The following is a 22,068-nucleotide window of genomic DNA, read 5'->3' on the forward strand; positions in this document are numbered from 1 at the left end:
GCGTATTCGTCTTGCATTGTGATTTGACGATGTCCAGTGTTTGAGTTCGAAACAATTTCGGTTTCGGTTCCGTGCAACGACATGCTCGGCGTCTGAAGTTTCCGTTGGCTCTGCACGTTCCATTCCAGCTTGAGCGAGAAGACCACGGGCACTGTGATGTGCTTCCACCAGGCTTTCGTGAAGGAGCCTTCGAGCACTGAAAAGAAGGAGCAGCAGGCCTACGTCTTGTGCTTCATCGCTCCTGATGACGGAACCCTGGACCTGTATCCTTTGGAGTTTGGCACATGTACAGTGTGAAATTAGGTGTCACACTTCACACGGAAGCAGCTTGGTTGTAATGCGTACATTGTAGGGGTGTGGGAGTACTCGAATACGAGTCGAATAGTACCTCCGCGAATAATTCGATTCGCGAAGCGAATATCTAGGTACTATTTGATTTTTCAAATAGTTGAGCGGAGTGTCCAAACGTTCCCTGGCTTTGCAAAAGTGGGAGACGTCAGCGCACTCTCTAACGCAGTGCTGCTACACCAGCCGCTCGGCAAGTTTCATCCGAATTGCGCTTTTGACCAGTGCACCTTGCAGAGGCCGTAAATTTTATTTCGCTGCACGGAGTAATGTGCGATTATATCGATAAGATCTATTTTTCGAGCTGTCGGATGGTTGTGACATGTTGCCGGCGACTGTTGTCGCCATTTTGAATCGTGCGACCGGGCGTTTACATGTTAGGGCAGCTTCTGGTAAAGACCGCCGCCGTTTTGACAGCGCTTCCGGTAATTTAAAATCAAAAGCAGTTCTGGCTGTTTTAAATGCAGTGTCAGTATGGTTACTGCGTGTTAACTTGTTTTTTTTAGAGCACAGTGGATAGTGCAGGCTTGTGCATGGCGACTGTAGTGCGAGCTTTCTTTCCGCTATGTATTGTCCACGCTTGCTTCCGAAGAAGTGCCTCATCGTGGTCCATGATTGTGGTTGTGCCGTGTTTTCGCGTCCTATTGTTCATGCCTGCAAAGTGCTCGCTTCTGCGTTACGAGGCGCTGTATAGTCTGTCGTTGCCTATAATTGCAGTGCAGCAGCTCATGTGCAGCTCTCTCTCTCTCTCTCTCTCTCTCTCTCTCTCTCTCTCTCTCTCTCTCTCTCTCTCTCTCTCTCTCTCTCTCTCTCTCTCTCTTCTTTTTTTTTCAAATGCGTATCGTACGCGCTCCGAATTTCTGGAGCACCGCCGCCGTGAGTTGAAAAGTGCGTTCTCCAGGTTGAAGAAGGAACGTTATATCTTCCGAACATGCGAAGTAGCTTCTGCTTCTACACAGAAACCTATGAAAAATCAAGGCCCGTGCAAAAAAAAAAAAGATATTTTTTGATATTCGATTCGATATTCGGCTTTCTTTCCAAATTGGATTCAATATTTGATTCAACTATTCGGCATTTGCACACCCCAAGTACACTGTTCTCATGGTATTTGCATGCTCTGTGGCGTTTGAATCTCTTTTATAATGTGTACCCCTGTCACATGCGCCAACCTGATGTCATTTTCGACGAACGAGATTTGTTTGGACTGTCATTCGTTTGCTGCTTACTGGCTTCACACGCAAACCAAATTTCATTCATGTGTGATGTCAATGGCAATCGGTAGTATACTTGTTCACGTGCTCAAAATTGCATTGAATGCTGGTGTAATTCATATAAGCATTTATACTTTGAGAAAGTGTGTATAAAATAGTTTAGCATGCATTATGCACACGCTCTTTTTACTTTTTAGGCCGTAATTTTTGTTGCAATGAGTCATGCGAAGCCGAGACAAGTACAAAGCAGATCCGCAGTGATGACCAATAATTTGACAACGAACACGGCGGCGCGCATAGACACCGCCGCGATGAATGACGTTAAACGAGCTGTCACTGCAGCTTTGTGCGTGCGAGATAAACGTGTCAGCAGCCAGATGAGAGAATGGCCACAAAGTGCGACTCGTCAGGAAAGCATCACGAAAAGCCACGAAGAGCGGTGACTTCCTTTGCACTTGCCAGGAGCCCAGGCGGTAACACTGAGAGCAGAAGCAATTAATTTAAAGCGCTCAGTAAAGCACCCAAAAGCTTTAAGAAAAGGCAAGATCAAATAAAAAGTTGCGAACAGTAGGTTTCTTATTTTTCCGAAGGTATTTTTTTTTTCGTCTTCTGCTGTTGAAAATACGCACTTGGTGCAAAGTCATAGTTGAACGAGTTCTCTGGACCCATGCGGTACCAAATGTCATTCACGACGAATGTTGTTTTAGACTGCGCCTGTGTGACAGCAGACGAATGACATTTGAAACCAATCTCACTCGTTTAAAATAACGTTCGGTTGGCATCAAGTGTGGCAGGGGTATTAGGGCACAACTTAACAAGTTTATCACTCTCCGTCTCCCTAGTGCTTGTAGGGACCCGCTTCGTGACACACATGTAACGGGATCGCAGTGCGCTCCCAGAGAAACAGACACTTAATCCACACTTCCTCTCCATCTAAATGGGGAGATAATGGCGCCAAAGTTTAAGCTGGTCCACTTGCCAAGATTGAAATGGAAATTCGTGACAGCTGCCGCAATAGCACTGGGGTGTGTTGATCGCCTATTTGCGAATTAGCCATTTTTGCAAGCTTTTTTTTTTTTTTTTTTGTAGAGATGGTTTATAGGCGTTGAAATGTAATACAGTCAAACCTTGATATATCGAACACGGCTATATCGAATTTTTGCCTATATCGAACACTTTCTATATCACGCGTAAAATCACATGCATTTTTAATTTTTTATTTCGAACTGGGACGGACATGAAATGGGTATATCGAACTCCGCCACCCCAGACTGCCCAGACCGCTCGCGCTCTGTTGACAGGCGGCGAGCTATCCCGCAGTACCCTCGAGGATAGCGGTGGCATGATGGGCGTTCCCGACTGCTGCGCATCGGTTGCACCGAAGCAGGTGCAAAAGAAGAATGCGAACTTGAAGAAACCTGGGGCCAGCTGGAGCGCTTTGTTGGTGCTGAGCCACGAAGCATGTGCATTGATGACTTTGTTGGCGGTGACGACAGCACCGGAACGACGGCGGAGTTGACGGATGTGTAGATCCTAGCGGAGGTTACTACTGAGCGCACAAACGAAGACGCTGCCGAGGTTGTACCTGCAAGCGCTGATAGTGCCCCGCTCCCGACTTCGACCGAGGCTTCAGCTGTTTTGGCCCTACCGCACAGCTACTGCAGCGCTATAGAAAGCACCCGCCTGTCGCTTGTGAAACGTTTGGACTACGTTGAGGAAGTCGTGTATAACACGCCAGGCTACCCTGCTGCAGTACTTTAAGCAAAAAGAATAAATACTTTGAAGCACCAAGTTAGTATTTACTGCACAATTCGTTCATTTATTGATTTGTACCAGTTTAGGACGCGTTTTTTACGTGATTTTATATATCGAATTCGGGTTATATCGAACTATTTCGCGGGCACCGCGCTGTTCGATATATCGAGGTTTCACTGTAGTGGATATTTTGGAGCTGTCACGCTGATTGGGCTGCGCTTCATCGTGCTGTAGCTTGTGAAAATGCAGCTGTGATTTTAGAAACTGGTATCTCATGAAGCCAGTAAGGGCCGAAATTTTTTCCTGAAATTTTAAGCTAGCACAACGCTTGAAGGAAATGGGGGGTGGGTTAGACGTTAGCATGGGTTGTTTGATAAAAATTTTACAGTGCATCTAATCATGTTATTGTTGTGAGCCCTTGAACTTGTCGCGAAAGCTTTTACACAACACTGAGGAAACGGCAAGCTACGGAGCTGTCATGCTAAGCTGTTGAAATCGTTCCGGGGCGATCTTCTGATACACAATTTCGCACCCAGATGTGGCACTTGAGACTTATAATGCTTACCTGGGCTCCCAGAGTTTCCGTTAAATCATGTATCCTGGTCTCTGTTTTGACCTAGAATCGTGAGTAAGGGTGGGCTACGAGCACTCATTTCTACAGCTGGCCAGCTTTGCTAACTGCACATGTGGCAAGCTTTGTTTCTGAATTAATCTTTAGTCCCTGGTTTAATTGCTCCAGTGGTTGCGTGAAGGGGATTTCAAATGTATGAACGACTTATTCTCTATTAGGCATGTGGTACCAGGGCGATAAGTGGCAAATTCAAGCATGATTTAAAGGCTTTGTTTCACCTCTCTTGTATTTTGAAAGCCGTTACAACCCGCATGCCAGTCAGTTTTTTTTTTCTGTGTAATTATTCAGTTTTTTAGTGACAAGAATTGGGTCGTTCGCCAACATGCTTAGAATAATTTGTGGTCGCTGTTTAATAATTTGGATTGTTTTTTTCATGGTTGTACACATGTTACATCGATAAATGAGCGTCTTTAAAGAATTTTCCTTGGCGAACCGCTGCTCCATCTGTGTCCAAACTTTACACGAAGTTCGCATTTTATTGGTGTACTTTGTTTAGCACCAAGAGCAAGGATTGCACTTACCTGCTTATTCAGAAAATAAATAGAAGCGATTTTCACCTATGGGGAAATGGCAACCGATTCGGACGTTCATGTCCAACACGCAACGACGACAAACGAGTGAAACTAACGCTGCTCGCGTGATTTTCATAGCGTCTCCCATTCCTTGACGACCTACTACAAGGTATTGCACAGACCTTGAGCGCTTTGGCACATCTCTGCTACCTCTACTCACCAACTCGGTACGTAAATAGTGATGCACAGAAGCTGGCATTGTGTATATGTAGTCACTTTGGTAGTAGTTTGTGAGTTGGGCGAAAGCACAGAGGGAGCGCTGAGTTAGCACTGCTCCTCCCTTTGGACATTGCTCAAGATTTTGGAAAGGTTGCAGAAGGCCTTGGTGCTTATAGCTTACGCTTAACCTAAAGTGAGTCTGATTCGAGATTACAGTAAACCCTCAATATACCTAAGTCTTTAACACAGGCAACTGCCTTCATTATAAACGTTACCTTTAAGTGAGAATGATTTGCTGTCCGTTTCTTGTAGTGAGGACCATGGAAGACTGCAAATAAGCCGAGATTTCTGATAAAGCAGTTTCGTTATATTGAAGACCTACTGTACAGGGTGTTACGACGATAATTGGAAGACTTTAAATTTTTTTTCCTGAGCGTACCGCTGCTTGGTTTGCACTCAAACTTCACACGAAGGTCGCTTTTTGTGGTTTGTTTTGTTTGACACTGGGAACGACGACAGAACTCACCCGTTTATTCTGAAAATAAATAAAAATGGCGGCCCATTTGGACGTGCGAGCCAGGGCAAGCTGATCCTGGAACAGCGGCACAACCTGGGGCCTGTAGAGTGAAATGGACGATGGGGATTCACGCTCCTTCCTACCGTGGAAGGAGCCGTATGACCCCCAGACGATCAGAAAATGTGAAAGCAGGTTTTTTGATCGTCTGCTACTTCATTTGGCTCCTTCCTACCGTGGAAGGAGCCAAATGGGTTAGCAGACGATCAGGAAATGTGAAAGCAGGTCGGGAAACAAGCCCAACATTTATTGCAACCATGAACCGTAAGAATATTTTATTATGATTGGTGTCAGCTCTTATGCAACTGTTTGTGATCCTTGTAAACTATAGAAGAAAGAGATTTTCTGATCGTCTGCTACACCATTTGGCTCCATCCAACTGTGAATCCCCATCGTTCGTTTTGCTCTGCATGCTCTAGGTGGCACCGTCATTCCAAGATCAGCTTGCACTGGCTTGCAAGTCGGCCGCCATTTTACCGCAGGTGAAAATCCTGTTTATTTATTTTCAGAACAAACAGGTAAGTACCGTCATTGTTTCTGGTGTCAAACAAAATAGACCACAAAATGTGACCTTTGTGTGAAGTTTGAGATCGAACCTAGCAGTGGTTCGCTCAGGAGAAAATTTTAAAGTGTTCTAATTATCGTCGTAACACCCTCTACTTTTTCGTTGAGGGCAAAGCTTTTTTGCACTGATGGAGCTGCAATTACAGCTGCACTATAGTTGAATTTCTGGTCTGTGGAATACAAAAAATGTGATTTTGGGTGCAGTGGTCTGCCATAGCGTGAAAGGTTATATATAACATGTTACTTGTGCTGTGCACCATATGCAAGAATTTCGCATGACTTTTAGCCTTGTCACATAACCATAAGCTGTTCCGTTTGTCTGCACCACATCCCAAAAGACGAAACGATGAGGTATGAAAGTTTCAAGAGCAAGGTTACACAGGAATGACAATGGCTTTGACACCAGTGGATAAATAACAATGGCCGGCCTATGTTGTCAATGTGAAGCAAACACGGTGCCAGCGTAGCAAAGTCACGGGACAATAAGATTGCTGTCGCATTTGCGCTTATTGTATACACTCACGAAAATATGAACCATACATAACACACAAATAACACACTTTCTTTCTATCCAAGTCAAACTGTCGTATCACTCCGTAACAGTAGCAAAGTTTGTAAACATGACTTTCCAAATACAGTCGCCGACCGTTTTTTCAGATGCCGAAAATTCGGGCAGGCTTGTTTATTTGGACACCTTCGTGGTACGGCCACTTGTTCCATTGAAGTACATGTGTATCCACGACGGGGCTGTTCCGACACCACACAGCACGCCGTCCGATTTTTCGGACTCCACCTTCGGTGCTCATGGAGAATCTTTGCCGCCGAATACCACTAGTGGACCGAGGTGTCATCAAAACTTGAAGCTGCACTACCGATTTCACCTTCTGAATTGAGTGCTGTTGTGTGTGGACAATGACAAAAGCTATGTTGTGGATGCGCTGTCGGCTATCGGCATCCTGTCTGATGCTTGGAGGGCAGTGTCGCAGGACACGATCCGCCACTGCTTTCGGCATGCAGGATTTGTGGTTGGCAGTGAGGACGAGGGTAGTGACACAGTCCAGAACCCTACAGCTCAGATGCCGCCTGCCGCAGCATCCAACATTTTCGATTACCTCTGTGCTTGCAGTGTTGATGTTGGAGCAACTACGTTGGAGGATTTCACCAACATCGATAGTGCCGTCCTGCTGTGTGTCGAGTTGGATGATGCCGAAATCGTACGCCAGGTCCTCGAACCAGTGCAGGATGACAGTGACTCCGATGATGACGTGCCACCAACGCCAGACGCATCAAATACTGATCTATCCTGCAGTGACGGACAAACGCTGGCGGAAATACAGGCGGACTTAGTTGCGCGTAGGCATGCGTGTGTACGGACTCGCATACATACGTTTTTTTTAGCTGTTGGGCCAATGAAGGGTTTTTTTTTTCAGTGAACCCTTTTTTTTTTTTTTGAGACTCCTGATTATTCGGACTTATCGGTGGTTCCCGTCGAGTCCGAAAAAACGGTCGGCGACTGTATACGACAGGCATGTCATTACGTGATCTCCATGAACTAAATGTGTGTGTCTGGTTCATATTTTTGTGTTTGCGTTTCATTTGTGCATGGCCGTACATCGCCGGTCTCAAGCTTGCCTCTTGATGGCCTTGCAGGAGATTGAGTTCAAGTCTGCACTGACCAACTCGCTGGAGGAGTGGCACTACATCTGCGTCCTCTACATGACGCGAGTCGTCAAGGCGCTCTCTCAAAACGTGGCTGTGCTGCTGCAAGCGGTGTGTACCTTCAAAAGAACTTTTTAAGGTGCCTGGTTGGTATCGGTACAGTACTAACGCGCCACTATCACATGTCCCCTAAAAGTTATTGATCCATCAGTGTCCCTTCAGAGGGGCCCAGAAGATACAAAACAAGTTTGGTTCTTTTAAAGGACTGCATTGCACAATAATAACGTTGCCTATCAAAACTCAAACGTCAAACAGCGATGCTAGAGAGTAATGGATTCAGCAGTGACTGCTTGCCAGCAACTTTTTTGCCAGGTGCTTACGGCTTCACTGAATCTTGTAGACCACTTTAAAACCCTTTCACTGTCGGGTGTTTCTGGCCGTGACGCACCCCCCAGTGTCGGCTTTGTTTCCGAAATATGGGGGAAGGAACATAGTGATTTATTTGACTATGATAGCGTCCGGAACGTCCGGATAGTCCGGAATATACGGACTATCCGGACTATATAGTTTGCCGTGCACGGTTCCAGGACGACAGGCCCACAGTTTCAACATCCGGATCCAACGCTGCAGAACTTGCACCCCTTCCTCGGACGAGAAGCTCTCAGAATGCGAATCCAAGCTCGGCTCGTATTCGAATCGGAATCAAAGAACTGTCGCTCCTGTCCACAGTTGAACGCCCCGCGCGGTCAGCCATCCAAAAGTAACCGAGCGCATGGAGGCAGTACTTTCAGCAGGCCGCACAACACACAGAAATGAGCGAGCGAGCCGCGATTGAGTCATGTTTCGGTCTATTGGAGAGGCAACGGCGTGCTAAGCTAACCTGGCACGTCGTAGCAGATGCGGGAACAGAATAAAAAGAACCTAGAAATGCGTTTCCGATGGCACAACAACCCTTGCACCTGTAATCGTACGCGTGCCGCACGGTCACTCATTTCGACAGGGTACAGCACGCGGAGCGGCCATGCTTCCAGCAATGAAAGGCGGGCGCATTCGCTCCGTCCTCTTCAATATACTGTCGCAGAGAGCTAGTGAGTGAAAATACGAACTACTAGAAAGATTCGACAGATGGCGCAAACAGTCTAAACGCGCCCGCTGTGCGCTATGGTGGAAAGTTTTGAACGCACAATGGAGAACGTACCGGTGACATTGCGGAGGAGAAATGCGAAAGAAAACATACGGGTGCGTCAGTGACGGCGAAAGGGTTAAGAAACATGACTGCGAGATTGTAGCGGAGCCTCTAGTTTTGTTTGATCAAATCACTTGAATGCTAACATGCAGGTAACGCACTGACAACTCTGTTTTCAAAGCAAAGCATTCAGCCGCCCCCTGATGTCGTCACTAGTCCACCCAAAACGCACCCCAGGAAAGCCAACTTTCTCGGACAATGATGATGATGATTGGAAGGGGGAAAGCGAAAAAAAAATGGCGATAAAGTTCCGAGCGAACGCCCACACCTGAAACATCGCCCACCCCCTTTTCGGGTGAAATATTCAATTTACTGGAAGACCTCAGAGATAGCTGATTGATTAATTGTAGGGTTTTAACGCGCCGATGTAACGCAGGTGATGAGGCGCGCCGTAGTGGAGGACTCCGAATTAATTTTGACCACCTGGGGATCTTTAACGCGCACAGAAATCTCAAATATCGCCCACCCCCTAAAATTGATGGCTTTAGCACCGATGAGTGAATAAAATACCAAACGCGAATCATCTGTTCATGTGTTGACGCAATCACTTATTTGTTTTTTCCGCACTTATCTTTTCTCTCGAAATCTCCGCAGTTTTTGTCAGAAGTGCGGCCACTTTTTTCGCACCGGACCCGAAAGATTGCCCATCCCATATTTTTTACTTGGATATCTCTGTACAATGAGTGGGCGTTCTTTCAGAACTCTACGGTAAAACGCTTCCCATGGTCAGAATCAACGCTGGGTCCCTTCGCGGTATGAAGCCGAAGTCAATCCGTTAGCCACCATTTCAGCATAGTCGAAGCAGCAGTTTTGTATTTGGAGAGGGGTGCGTGGACGTGCAAAATTAGACAAAAAAAAATGCACTGCTTTGTCTAACGACAGTGACGGTTCAATGCTAGGGAAAGCTATGGAATCTTGAAAATGGAAGCGCTCACAAAACAGGGACGAAAGTAGAAAAAACAGAGACGACCCGGCGCTAACTCGCAACTATTTGTTTTTTTTTAATGTTTTTTCTACTTTCGTCCCTGTTTTGTGAGCGCTTCCACCTTCAAGATTCCATAGCTACCAACTAGCCCAATTGTCCGTTCTAAAGCTATGGAATGCCTGCTTCAATAAAGCACTAGAGAGCACAATCGCAGTGCAGTAAATGCTCTGCTTGCTTCTGGGCTGGTTTGTTTGGTGTTAGTTTGGACATGCACAAATAGTTACCTATTTCGCCTTGGAGCGACGCCAAATTTGCAACTGTGGTGGTAATTGTTCTTGCGTGGAAACAGTTGAGCACATTTTATTAGAATGTGCCGCCTACGTGGAACCGCGATCCCACTTCTTTGAAAACATTGAACGTATGGAACAGGGACCAATAACTATATCAAGATTATTTTAGGACCGTGGATTTGTCCCTCGAAGCAGCGCCAAGCTCTACAGAGTCTGTTCTCTTATTCGGATGACATTGGCCTACTTTCTAAATTGTAAATTACATGACCCAAGCTCAGACCAAAAGCCGAATTTGTAAAGGTCCGTTATCGCGCCAAGTCCACGACAGTTGTTTTTTTTTCTTTTTCGTTCCTGCCCAGCTCTTTCTTGGGCCTTTTCTTCCCCCATTCTCATACCTCGGCAGAGAAGCATGTAGAGGACTGTAAATGCCGGCAAACCTCTCTGCTTTTTCAATGAAGAGTCTTAATTTTGGGAATCTTTGCATTCCCCATCATCGTTGCTTCGACAGAGGGGTAGGTAGTTGATTTCTTTGTAATACCCCAGTATGTCACTGCTGACATTAGAATGCTTTTCAATATTTCTGATTTTTTTTTTTTTATCGGTTAGAAATTCGTTTCTTGGGGCTGGACTTTGGTTGGGTGGCCTCCCAAAAGGTTAGCTAGTTCAAATCAAGCAGACTCGTGCTCTGTACTGGTCTCGGCTATCAAGCACTGCAGCAACGTCTCTCTCATTCCTCTTTTTTAGCCCACTGGCTTTTTCTTTTCGTTTCTGGGCATTTTACGGGAACGCAAGGGTCATCGTGCATTGAAGTCACCCCCAAAAACGAAAAAAGAGGCAGGAGAATACAATAGAGGTGCTGGACTGAATTTTGGAGCCACCTTCGTAGCAGGACATCAGAAGCAAAGAGCTTTGCCGCAAAGAGACTGACACGAAGGTGCTTACCCTCTCTTTCAGGCGCTGAGTGAGGCTTCGGTGACTGTCACTACTGGGAACAGTCGGGAGAAAAGCGACATCGAGAGGTACGTCGCGGGAATTTTTCGACACTGGTGTAAGAGTTGCACTCGTTTAATTGTTCACACAGATATCGATGCGATGTAGCCTTTACATGGAGAGAGAGAGAGAGCGAGAAACACGTTTTATTTCTGGCCAGACTTAGGGATGGTTGGGCCGTGGAAGCGCTGCTCTTATGGGCCCGAGCCCTGTCAACCAGGGCGTACTGGAGCTGGGCGTCCAAGCGCGTGAGGGCAGACAGCCGAGAGTCGGGGGGGGGGGAGGAAGCAAGAAGCAAGGAGGGGCAGTGCCAGATGGCATAGGGGGGTGTCTTCATAGTCCCCCCGCAGTGTGGACAAGCAGGGGTGCGAAAGAGGGATGGCGATATGTGGGTGAGGATGGATCGAGTGGGGAGTGAGTGGGTTTAGATCTGCCTCCAGAGTGATCATTCAACGGAGATAATGAGGGGTGAGGTGGTGGAAGGGTGTGGTGCGTGAAAGTGTCAGGTTCTTAGTCGAAGCAAAGTGATAGAGAAAAGGACCAGGGATAACTGCGTTTATGTACCGGTAAACCCACGACAGACACACGGAACAAAGACACGTATCACCAAAAAGAGGACAGCTTAACCACCCGGAAGAGACTACACGAACGTTCGAACACGGCGCACGGCTTACACTTTCGTGTGATGAGTCCCATCACACGGTCAGTCCGGGTAAGGCGTGGCGGCGTCGGTGTGGGCCAGTCGCGGCATGGGTTGTAGGTGGGGGCCCGATCCCGTATGGACGCCCCCTGTGGTGCACCGTGTTCCAGGCTCTCGCGGTTGAAGAGAACGCGGCCCTCGTGGACGCACGGTTGACTCCTCCTGATGCTGGAGTTGATGACTGGCGGATGGTAGGTGCAGATGTCACTCTTCGATGCTCGCCGCTACATGCTCGGGTCCGAACGCCCGACAGCCATGTATCTCCGCAGCATCCCACCCACGTCTTCTTCTTCTTCCCCGTCACGGCATCCCCTCCGTAGTTGCTGACATCTTCTCATTGGGTGCTTGACAAGACGACGATGATGATGTTCGGGGTGTTTGGAGCATATCCTTAAGAGCGCATCTTCATTATCATTATCGTTTTCACTTCACCTCGTGACAAAAGCCTGTGATGGAGGGTGATCTCACGGAAGGTGAGCAGTGGCTCCAGGTGAGGAGGCGGTTGGGGAGTGGGAAGGGGGCTTTGTTGAGGGGTCTGGTGTATCAAAGCTCGGGCTGCCTGCTGGGCCTTCTCCGCGCCGCCAAAGCCCATTAGTCCACCAAAGGAGAGATGGTGCATTCAGGAGGGGGTTGGGAGCAGAAAATTTTGTGGGCGAGGGGCGAAGTGATGCCCCTGCAGATATTTCGAATGACTGTTTGTGGATTTGTTAATGTGAGGGTTGGGTGGAGTGGAGGGTGGTGGCCAGGGTGATTGCTGCTTCCGCCGTCTCGTGGGGATGGGCAGCGCAGATGGTGGCTGAGGTACAGGGGGTTCCAAGGGCAGTGCTTTGCTTTTAGAGGCTAGAGCAGGTTACTTGCAAACCAAGAGCTTTGATGATGATGATTGTAGGGTTTAACGCGCCGACGCAACGCAGGCGATGAGGCGCGCCGTAGTGGAGGGCTCTGGATTAATTTTGACCACCTGGGGATCTTTAACGTGCGCCAAAATCTTGTACACACGGGCGCTTTTGCTTTTCGCCTCCATCAGAAAAGTGGCCGCTGAAGCCGGGAATCGAACCCGCGACGTCGTGCTCAGCAGCGCAACGCCTTAGCCACTGAGCCACCGCGGCGGGTAAACCAAGAGCTTTGTCGTGAAGTATACACAAAATGATAGCGTATGCGTGGTCTGCGAAAAAGAAACAAACTATGCGGCACATAGTGTTAGAATGTGAGGGTATCCATCCAAATCTACATGAGGGAAATATTCGGCTTCCAGAAGCCGTAGGATTTAAGGGTAGCACAGAGGGAGTTAACTTCAAGGCTGTCAAGGAGATGAAAAGAAGAGTCTTGGTGGACGAAAAGCAGACAGGGGAATATTGCCATAGGACAGCTGCCACCTGTGGCAGAAAAATTAAGTATTTTGTGCCTAATAAGTTTTTGTGCCTGCCCTAAGTGCAGCGCTAGTAATAAATGAAGAGTATAAAACATAGCTGTATTAGTTGTTTTTTTTCTGCAAGATGACATGTCATCACCCCGCTACAAAGGGGACACCACAAGAAATCATCATCGTCATCATGGGGTGCGGTTTACTGCTGCTATGACTTATGCATGACGAAATTGCTGTTCTGCAGCATCAATGTATACCGTGTCCAAGGAGGGAGGTCAGTGTTGGGCATGGTATCATGCTCGCGCCAGGCGATGGTTTGTGTGATAGGTGGGGTGCATGTTGGGCGGGATGGGCAGGGGATAGAGAACCTCTCGATATTCTGGAGGGTTGGGGAGGTGTGGGGAGTGGTGGATGGGCGGGTTAATTTTGAGGGAGAATAGGACGGTTCTGCCGGTGTGGGTTAGGGCAAGGCAAGACAGTCAGTCCTGTTGTTGGTGTGCTTGGATGGCGTGTCAAAGGTGCCCGTGTGGAGGAGAGCGTCGGAAGCAGCGCTGGGGGGTGGTTGTTTCATACGGCGATATAGTGCGTGTTGTGTGGCCTCTATTCATGTTATTTTGGTATGGGTGATGGTGAGATATGGTAGGGTATACATGATGCGTGGGGTGATAAGGGCGTGGGTAATCTTGAGGTGACCTTACTCCCGAGGGCCATGTTCTCGTGCGGCGGTGCGCCGTAGGAGTCCCAAATTTGTTCGTTCTGCGCGGGTCTTGAGTAGGTGGGTGGTGCATGTGTGGAGTCGCTTTTGTTGAATAGTGAGCTGCAGTGCTTTAATCTGGCTTGCTAGTGGTATGGCAGAGCCCGACAAAGTGACTTGTTGGCTGTCCATTGTTTGGGTCGGTGGGTGGGTGAGAGTAGAAGGAGTTGTGATTTGTGGGGGGGAGCAGGATAGTCCTGCTGCCGTGGCTGTTGCTGCGATTGTTGTGGCTGCTAGTTGGAGTGTGTTGGATATGTGTGCATCGCTGCCTCCTGACATCAATACTGTGATGTCGTTGGCGTACAAAGCGCTGTGTAGTGTGGGTATTTGTAGTAGAGCCTAAGCAAGGGGTATTACAGCTAGATTGAAAAGAGTGGGGGAGAGTGTTGAGCCCTGCAGGGTGCCTTCGGCGGGTAGTGGAAATTGAGAGGACATTAAAGGACAAAGTCGGAGAGTTGCTGTGCGGCCCACGAGGAAAGCTCATACGTAACCATAGCAGCGCTCCCCGACTTGCAAAGAGTTGAGGTTGTCCGGAATTGCATGATGGCTGATATTGTCAAAGGCCTTAGTGAGGTCTACGGCTAGTGTAGCTGAAGTGTCTCGTTGGGGTGGGTTCGATAGTAGGTGCTGGTGGAGTTGGAGGGGAATGTCGTTGGTGCTGAGGGGGCGTCGAAAGCCGAGCATGTTGTGGGGGTCAGCATCGATGTCATCAAGATGTTGAGTTAATCGGGAGAGGGCCATTTGGCCGATGCAGGAGGTGAGGGAAAAGGGTCTGAGGTTTTGACTATTTAGGGGCTTAAGGGGTTTTGGGATGAGGGTAACAATGGCTGTGTGGTAGCTTTCTGGGAGTGTACTGTGAGTCCAGCAGTCATTAAAGTGTCAGAGAAAAGTATTGATGGATGCAGTATCGAGGTTTCGGAGAGTTGAATATGTAATACCATCTGGGCCTGGGGTGGTGTTAGGGTTTAAGTGGCGCAGGGCAGCTGTAATCTCAGCTTTTGTGAAAGAAGCGTCTTGTTTGAGGTTAGGGAGTGCGTGGTATTGCGGGTGAGGGGCGGAATACCTTTACATGGACAGATGAGGTGCATGCAATGCAGTTGGCTGCTCTGTCACCATTCACTATGTTTTGACCCTGCTACAGCGTACGGTCATTTTTTTTTTTTAAGCGAAGGCTTTCTTGGTGGGACCAATGGCGTCCTGCTTAAAACAAAAGTAATGCATTTCCTCATGCATGTTTTTCTTTTTTTCCTCCTTTTTTGTTTTGACAGGTTTGTGGAGGCTTGCAATCTTCACAGCCTGGAAGGCCAGAGCCTGGAGAACGGTGCAACAGAAGCGGAAAGCGAAACCCCGCCAGTTGTCGAGGTTTTCTCCGAAGATGATGGCCTCAAAGTTCGCAATGCAGGTTGGCTTAGCTTCATTTTATTGTACAGCGATGCGTTGACCGAAGCATGCCCTAGCCAAGATGAACCAAGCCCAGTTGCATGTTCACTAGGAGTGTGTAAATATTCGAAACTTCCGAGCATCAAAGCGAATAATGTGATACTTGATTCCGCTTTGAATCAAAAAATGCAATATTGTATTCGGCTTTGAATTGGATAACACTATTGACACATGTTGACCTAAAGTTTTCTTTGGCTAAGTACCGTACAGCCCACTTATAGCAAACCAAGTTGTAACGAAATCCTGGCTATAACGAACAAATCTTCGTCTCCCGTTATTATTTGTATACAGTTGAACCTCGTTATAAGAGGCATGGATGTAATAAACAAATGGGTATAAGAGACACTATTCACCCACATGGCTGGCTGCCCTATCTTTCCCATTAAATTGACCTCTTTTAAAACAGATATCGGATGTAGAAGACAGTTTATTATAAGGTACAAGTCATCCTTGAAATTTAATCAATAATCTCGCTTGTAACAGACATTTTAACTTCAGATGCAGTGCCACCAGTCACTAATTGCAGTTGCTTCCAATGTGGAAACACGGGTGGACGACAGACGCCTGCAGTCGCTATTTATTATAACTTCAGCATACACACAGTAATTTAGTCAGCTATGAAATGACGATGAGAAGCCGTGCCAATGGAAATGCAATTTACAGAAGTAATTGAAGCCCACTGCCATCCACTGGATGCAGCGTGATCGCACATGCGGGCTCTCCCACTCGCGTAGCTCCCAATCAAGAAGCATCGCAGATGTTGAGTCCTGTAAGCGTAACGAATAGCGTGAGCACACAGCGGAAGAAGCTGTGCACTCTGGCTATTCATCAGGCTTGTGAACTCAACATCTACGATTCATCTTCCACAAACAGTGAAAGGAAAAAAAGCTTGTAGAATCGGTTGTAAAAAACAGTGTAAATACAGTCATGGAGCAAACAAAGATTCAGAACTGTTTCATAAATTCTGGGGGCCAAACATAAATTAGAATGAATCTTTTGCAACATGCCGCAGCGTTCTTTTGAGCTTATTTTAGTCATACGGTGCCCACATTGAACTAGAATCTGATTAGTAAGGGAAAACATGGTTCCCTGCTTATAAGAGACATCTCATATAAGAGACAGAAACTGCTCCCCTGTACGTGTCTCTTATAAAGGGGTTCAACTGTACATATATTTTATGTGCAGATATAGCGGAAAGTGGATATAACGAACTGATTTCCGTTTCCCAATGTCTTCGTTATGAGCGGGCTGGACTGTATTGAGAAATAGGTCACCCGTGTAGGATATTGGGCTGAAATAAGTACAGACGTTCTGAGAAACATTTGCAGTTGCTATTGTACATATTTTTGTGAGCAAAGCACGGATTTAATATCGGTGTTTTAGGGGAAGGAAAATGAAGAGAAACAAAATATTTTCTGAGTATTTCGAAGTTCAGAAATGCAAAGGAACAGTTAATTCAATGAATTCGAATACATGAAATTGTGGCTTCTTGACAAAGGTAAATTCTCAACGGAGAACACATAAACCAGTATTAATTACAATGAGTTTCGATTGCTTGTGCACTGGATGCATTGCACTTTGAACGCCTGTGATCGACTGCCGCAGAAATGTGCCAACTTCTTTTGCTAGCAGTGACAGGCTTTCCCACAATGCACCGGTGACCTGCGGTGAAGGGGTGCTTATAAAGCACCCCGCATATCTTTCACATTTGGCCAACCCTACTCTTGTCACTTCCCCTTGCTCGCTCACGCAAACAAGAAGGCTCGGCAATCCCAGGTGAAAATAGTATTTTTTCTAACTGGATTACTGGACCAGAAATTTCTTCTAGCTAGAAATGTTTCTAGATAGAAATTGGCAGAATTTCTAGCTAGAAATTAAGTTTATAGCTCATTTCTGGCTGGATTTAGGCTTTGTTTCGGCTGGCAGCTATTTACTTCCAGCTAGCATTTGTCAGTCCAGCCGGAAGAAAAAAAAAACCCGCAAGCTGGAAATAATCGTCTCTAGCTAGGCAAAGAATTTTTATAGTTAGAAGCTGTCGATTCCAGCTAGAATCTATAAATCCAGTATGAAATGAAGCTGCAAATTATGATTTCTTGCTAGAACTCCTCTTCCCATTTTCACGGGGGATAGTTATTTATTTTAGCAGGGTGGTCAGCCCGAATGTGCGCACGTGCGCCGATGTCGGTGGAGCTACTGGGAGAGCTCTCACGAATACACATGTTCAGTTAAACACAGGAATTTATTGCACAAGCGCGACATAAGCCTACGGAGGGGGCGAAAAAAAAAAGCAGTAATGAAAAACCCTTTACGCAGACATACACTCGTTTGCGCAGACATGTTTGACCCGATACAAAGGCTTAATGCGCACGCACAGAAAAAAAAATACATGAAGGGGGACTACGAAGGCATGCTCTCTGCAGAGGCCAACATGTTAAACGTAGTCGCGGTGAGCCCTAATACTAAGTGCGACAAAAGGGTCTTGGGGAAGTCGAGTTGGCTTTGCCGGGCAGTCGCTTATGCTTGTGGGTACCCGGGGTGGGGTGTCAGGATGGTCTTGAGGTTTGCAACGGTGGACGAGAACTCTATCCCGGAGACAAGGCTGGCTGCACCGCTGCTAGCCTACCTTCGAATGCGAAATGATGGGGAAGTTGGTTCATACTGTGCAGAAAAAGAATTATCGGCGTGTTGGTGTTTTTTCTCGTGTCCTCCGTACTTTTTCGTTCGTTTGGTCTTTTTATGTCTACCATTGGACATCCACTAAAGGCGCTTCACCTCCCCCCCGGAACCCCCCAGTGGGATGCGCCTCGTGCGACTTTGAACAGCCTGCTCCGAGCTGCCCCACACGCTTCCTTAAAAAAAAAAAAAAAAACTCGACTGCCCCGCGGTACTACGCCTACACCGACCACATGGGGCCTTCGCTTCCCTGCCCCACTGAAGACGCCTTCCTGAAATCAAGCAGGCGGCCTGTGCTGGCCATTCGCAGCTTTTCCTGGCCCACTGACGTCACCTTCGAGGAAACGACCTAGACGCGTGTGCACCGGACCACTGCAGCTTGGTCACAATGTCTCGTAGCGACAACAACGAAAAAAAAAAAAAAAAAAGAACACTAAAAAAGAAAATCACTGTCCCTTTCTGTGAAAGTGGATGTCCAGTAAAGCTGTTGTAAACCACTACAAATGGTGATAGAGGAGGGCATGAAATGTTTCACGTTTTGGCGGGCTTGTCGCTTGCGCTTGGCTAGTGTCACTAGATAAGGGTACAGAGTATTGGCACTCTTTTCTCCTATTGTTTCGTGATGCCGCCATGGTCATTGGCAGTTCGGGTTATGTGACATTTATGGGGGCCGCCATTTTGTTATTTGTGCATTTCAGTCGGTCAGCTCTGGTAGGCTTCGCTTGTGCTCCCCGCTGTGCGACTGCGTGCGACTGACGTCGTTCCGAAAGTGAATCAAAGATAACGCGTGTAGCCGTATTTCAGGAGCAGAACTGTGTCCGATGATTGCTAAGAAACGACCCAGTTGAAGTTAACGGCAAAGCCGTAGGTGCGGCAATCTCTCAACACTGATGAACGACAAAATGGCTGCCATTGCTGACTTTCATGCCTCAGTGGTGGTACTCTAATACCTTATCTAGTGACACTACACTTGGCTTCTCTGGCGGCGAAAGCTGGGTCCTGCCTAGCCTGACGCATGCACTCGGCGTCTTGGACAAGAACTGCTCTATTTAGTGACACTAGACCTTCCTAGCCTTCAAATATAACCTGCAAACATAATTGTTACCAGGAACACATGGTAGGGAGGGGGGGTACCATTGTTCACAGGCACCTTATCATTCATAATGTGGTTTCAATGCTTGTTTTGAGGTTTACTTGTTAAGCAAATTCTGAGCTTTAAGCTGTATGCCCGATTAGCCTGACACGTGCTCGGCATCTGAGGCCTTGGTGCCTTGGCGGTTTTGCCCACGGAGGTGAAGCCGTTGGGGGGTAGAGGATGCTGAGCTTCTTGCCTCCCTCGCCTTGTCACCCCGTCTTTTTTACAGCAAAGCTGTATAAAAGACGGGGTTGCAAAGTGTGGGAGGTGAGGAAGCCGCGACCAACAATGGCCGTTGCTTACCGAGAAAGCCACCATGGCGGCAGCCCAAACAAAATTCCCGGGCCATCTTCACTAACGTGAAACCTGGGGAGGGGTGAAACATGCAGTGTTTAAGTGTATTCTTGGCACCTTTGCGTTTTTGCCCACGGAGATGAAACCATTGGGGGTATAGGTATACAGCTTTGCTGTAAAAGTCTCATGTCTTTGAAGCACGAAGCTTTCTAGCGCGAGGCGTATACGACTGCCCCGGTGTTTGTTAGTACGCATTACGAAGCGCTTGAGCGCGAGGTGTAAATGAGTGTCCCGGTGTTTTAGTACCGTGACTACATGAGACGACGATTGTGATGATGATGATGACAGGAGATGCCAACAGCCCTAGCTCCAAAGGGGCTTTGCCCCTAAAAAATGGAGAGCCTGGCCAGACATTTGTGACAACCCTGGTGGTTCCGTTCTTGCGTTGCATCCACCTTGATAACATTGTTGCACTCAAGCTGGCTTGACCGAGTCGCTAGATAAGAAAACCTAGCTGTGCACATGCGCAGTGCCTTAGTACTACTTTTTGTGGTTTCGCGGCACTGCTCAGTTCGTGGGCTTTTGAATGCAGGAAAAATTATAAAAATCTGGGCCAGTACATTCCATGATATTGTCCCCGACAGCAGACCTCCTGAAGAAAAATTTGTTTTCACAAAACAAGGCGCGAAGTTTGGAAGCGAGGGGAATACGGTCATTTAGAGAATTTCAAAGTGCAACAACTTTCTGAATACTACTTATGGTATGGCTGTAATATCTTGCAGGTGCATTTTTTGGTACTTAGGGACTTGAGATCAAATTAACGGAAAAATCGGTCGTTCGGCAAATTTTTGGTTCTCAGCATTTGCGGTCTTGCGACAAGACCAGCACTTGAAGTAAAGACTGATCGCTGACAAAAGTTTATTAAAAATGAAGTTACAGCATACATACAAGAAAACCAAAGGAAATATGAAAAGCGATAATGCCAAAGGAGGGAAAGGGGAAGAAGTGAATGGTCTGGAAGACCATTCTGGCAGCATGTACTGTACCTATTCACAACGATTGTTCCCAAAATTGTGTCTCACGTTTGGCGGGTGCGATGGACCAGTGTCCCGCCTTATGAATTTCTGCAATTCTTTTGAAACCGTGTGGCTAGTTAGAAAAAGCGAGCGAGTGTTTGTGCTTAGCTTCTGTCTCTGCAGAGGCCTCTCCGTTCTGCCAGCGCTGGGCTGCTCGGCTGGTGAAGTCCGAAGATGACGGACCTTTGGTGCTCCGCCGGATCGTGGAGGGCTTCAAGATTCGGGTGAGAGGAGGATCCAACAAAGCTTGCTGCGTTTGAGCGGTTGTGGGCCTTCATTGAAGCAAACACCACACGTGAACATTTTCACACAGTCAGCTTTTATGAAAATTTTGATGTCTATGAGATTTAAGCTAATGTTAAATGTTTCCAGGTGGTCAGAATCAACCTGTTGTTCCCTGCTAACCGTGTTGCCCAAGGGTAGGTTTGGTACGTTAAGCCTAACTTGAAGGGGATGCCACACAGCACACAGGGCCTAGTATTCTTTTAGCAATGGTGTTGCAAGGCATTGGCTTTTAACAGCAGAGCTGTTGTTAAAGGGACCATGCAGACAAAGTACAAGTTTGTTTTATTAGAAATATTTTGGGTTTCATAGTGCCCCCAGCACTTGTCCGGCAGCAAACGATGCTGTATTCATGGAGAAATTAATCAATTTAGGTAAAAATTTTGATTCCCCAGCCAAATCGTATTTTCGTCACGTCTGCCGTGAATTTACAAGGGCGGGTATTCAAACGAACTTCCAGTGCATCGTTAGGCTGTGCAGCCTTTCATACCATCATTTGTCCCAGCTGGCACTACCATACTCACCAGTGGACCGTTGTCTGCGGTTGCTTTGTTTTGGGCCGTATTTGCACCTGGCTTGTTCTTGTTTTTTTTTGTGAAACATGTGGTATGTGTGGCAAACAGTCATGTAAGATGTCGCTTACGCCAATCAGCCAGTGTTGTGTAACACAATTCCAAAGTGGCTGACTGCTGTGTAGCTAAAACAAGCATAGTGCGCCCAGTACCTAGAGCAGTGCACATTGAAGCTTCTATGTTTATGTGTATTTTCGTAACTTTCCTTGTTTACCCCGCCATTCTTGCTGCTGTAAAATGAATATGCATTAAATTTAAGCGGAAATAGCTCCTTTGGCAAGCTTATAAAGCCTGCCTAATTTGTGTTTGCTTTTGCAGCCCTCAGCCAATCGCACAGCTGGGCATATGACATCATAGGTTCTGTTGCGGGAAATGAGCTAGTGGGTCGCATGGCCACTCCCTCTTTTCCTAATCATACAGCTTATTTGAACAGAGTGTGCGTTAATAGTGGTGTCAGTAGGATTTTAACAAGACAATCTTTTGAATGAACCAAACTTGTGTTTTGTCTGCATGCCCCCTTTAAGCCAAGCGTTATCCATCCATTGCATGAAAATACCTCGGCGCAGCTTGCACCAACAGTGCAAGCTGCGCCAATTTTTTTTCTTAAACTACTCACAGCATGTTCGTTTGTGAAGCACGGTTTAATTATAAGTCATTTTTACGAATCTAAAGCTACCAGGAAACCACATGAACAAAATTCAGGGAATCTCGCACTCAAGCGCAAGACTGGAATGGCGAAGCTGTTGTTGGTGAGCATTGCCGGACACATGGTTAAAGGAGCACTGACATCAATTTTCGGCGTTAATATTATTGCACAGTTCGCACAGTTCACTCAACAGAATACCCTGGGTGAAA

General features: G+C 47.1%; 1 protein-coding gene across 2 annotated transcripts in view; it reads left to right on the forward strand.

Moving 5' to 3' along the window:
- Positions 1-22,068, forward strand: part of LOC144138003 (protein Njmu-R1-like) — a 33,793-nt gene that overhangs the window by 3,558 nt on the left and 8,167 nt on the right. The window contains exons 4-9 of one of the 2 annotated variants that reach the window (XM_077670033.1): positions 129-263; positions 4,624-4,681; positions 7,462-7,581; positions 10,886-10,950; positions 15,010-15,143; positions 20,468-20,583. In XM_077670033.1, coding sequence (XP_077526159.1) covers positions 129-263; positions 4,624-4,681; positions 7,462-7,581; positions 10,886-10,950; positions 15,010-15,143; positions 20,468-20,583 — 628 coding nt within the window. The remainder of the gene's footprint in view (positions 1-128; positions 264-4,623; positions 4,682-7,461; positions 7,582-10,885; positions 10,951-15,009; positions 15,144-20,467; positions 20,584-22,068) is intronic. The other variant, XM_077670034.1, reaches the window with a different exon arrangement.

This window comes from Haemaphysalis longicornis, unplaced genomic scaffold (genome assembly GCF_048455015.1).
Source record: "Haemaphysalis longicornis isolate Haplotype H1 unplaced genomic scaffold, Haemaphysalis longicornis Haplotype H1 scaffold_5, whole genome shotgun sequence".
Classification (NCBI taxonomy): domain Eukaryota; kingdom Metazoa; phylum Arthropoda; class Arachnida; order Ixodida; family Ixodidae; genus Haemaphysalis; species Haemaphysalis longicornis.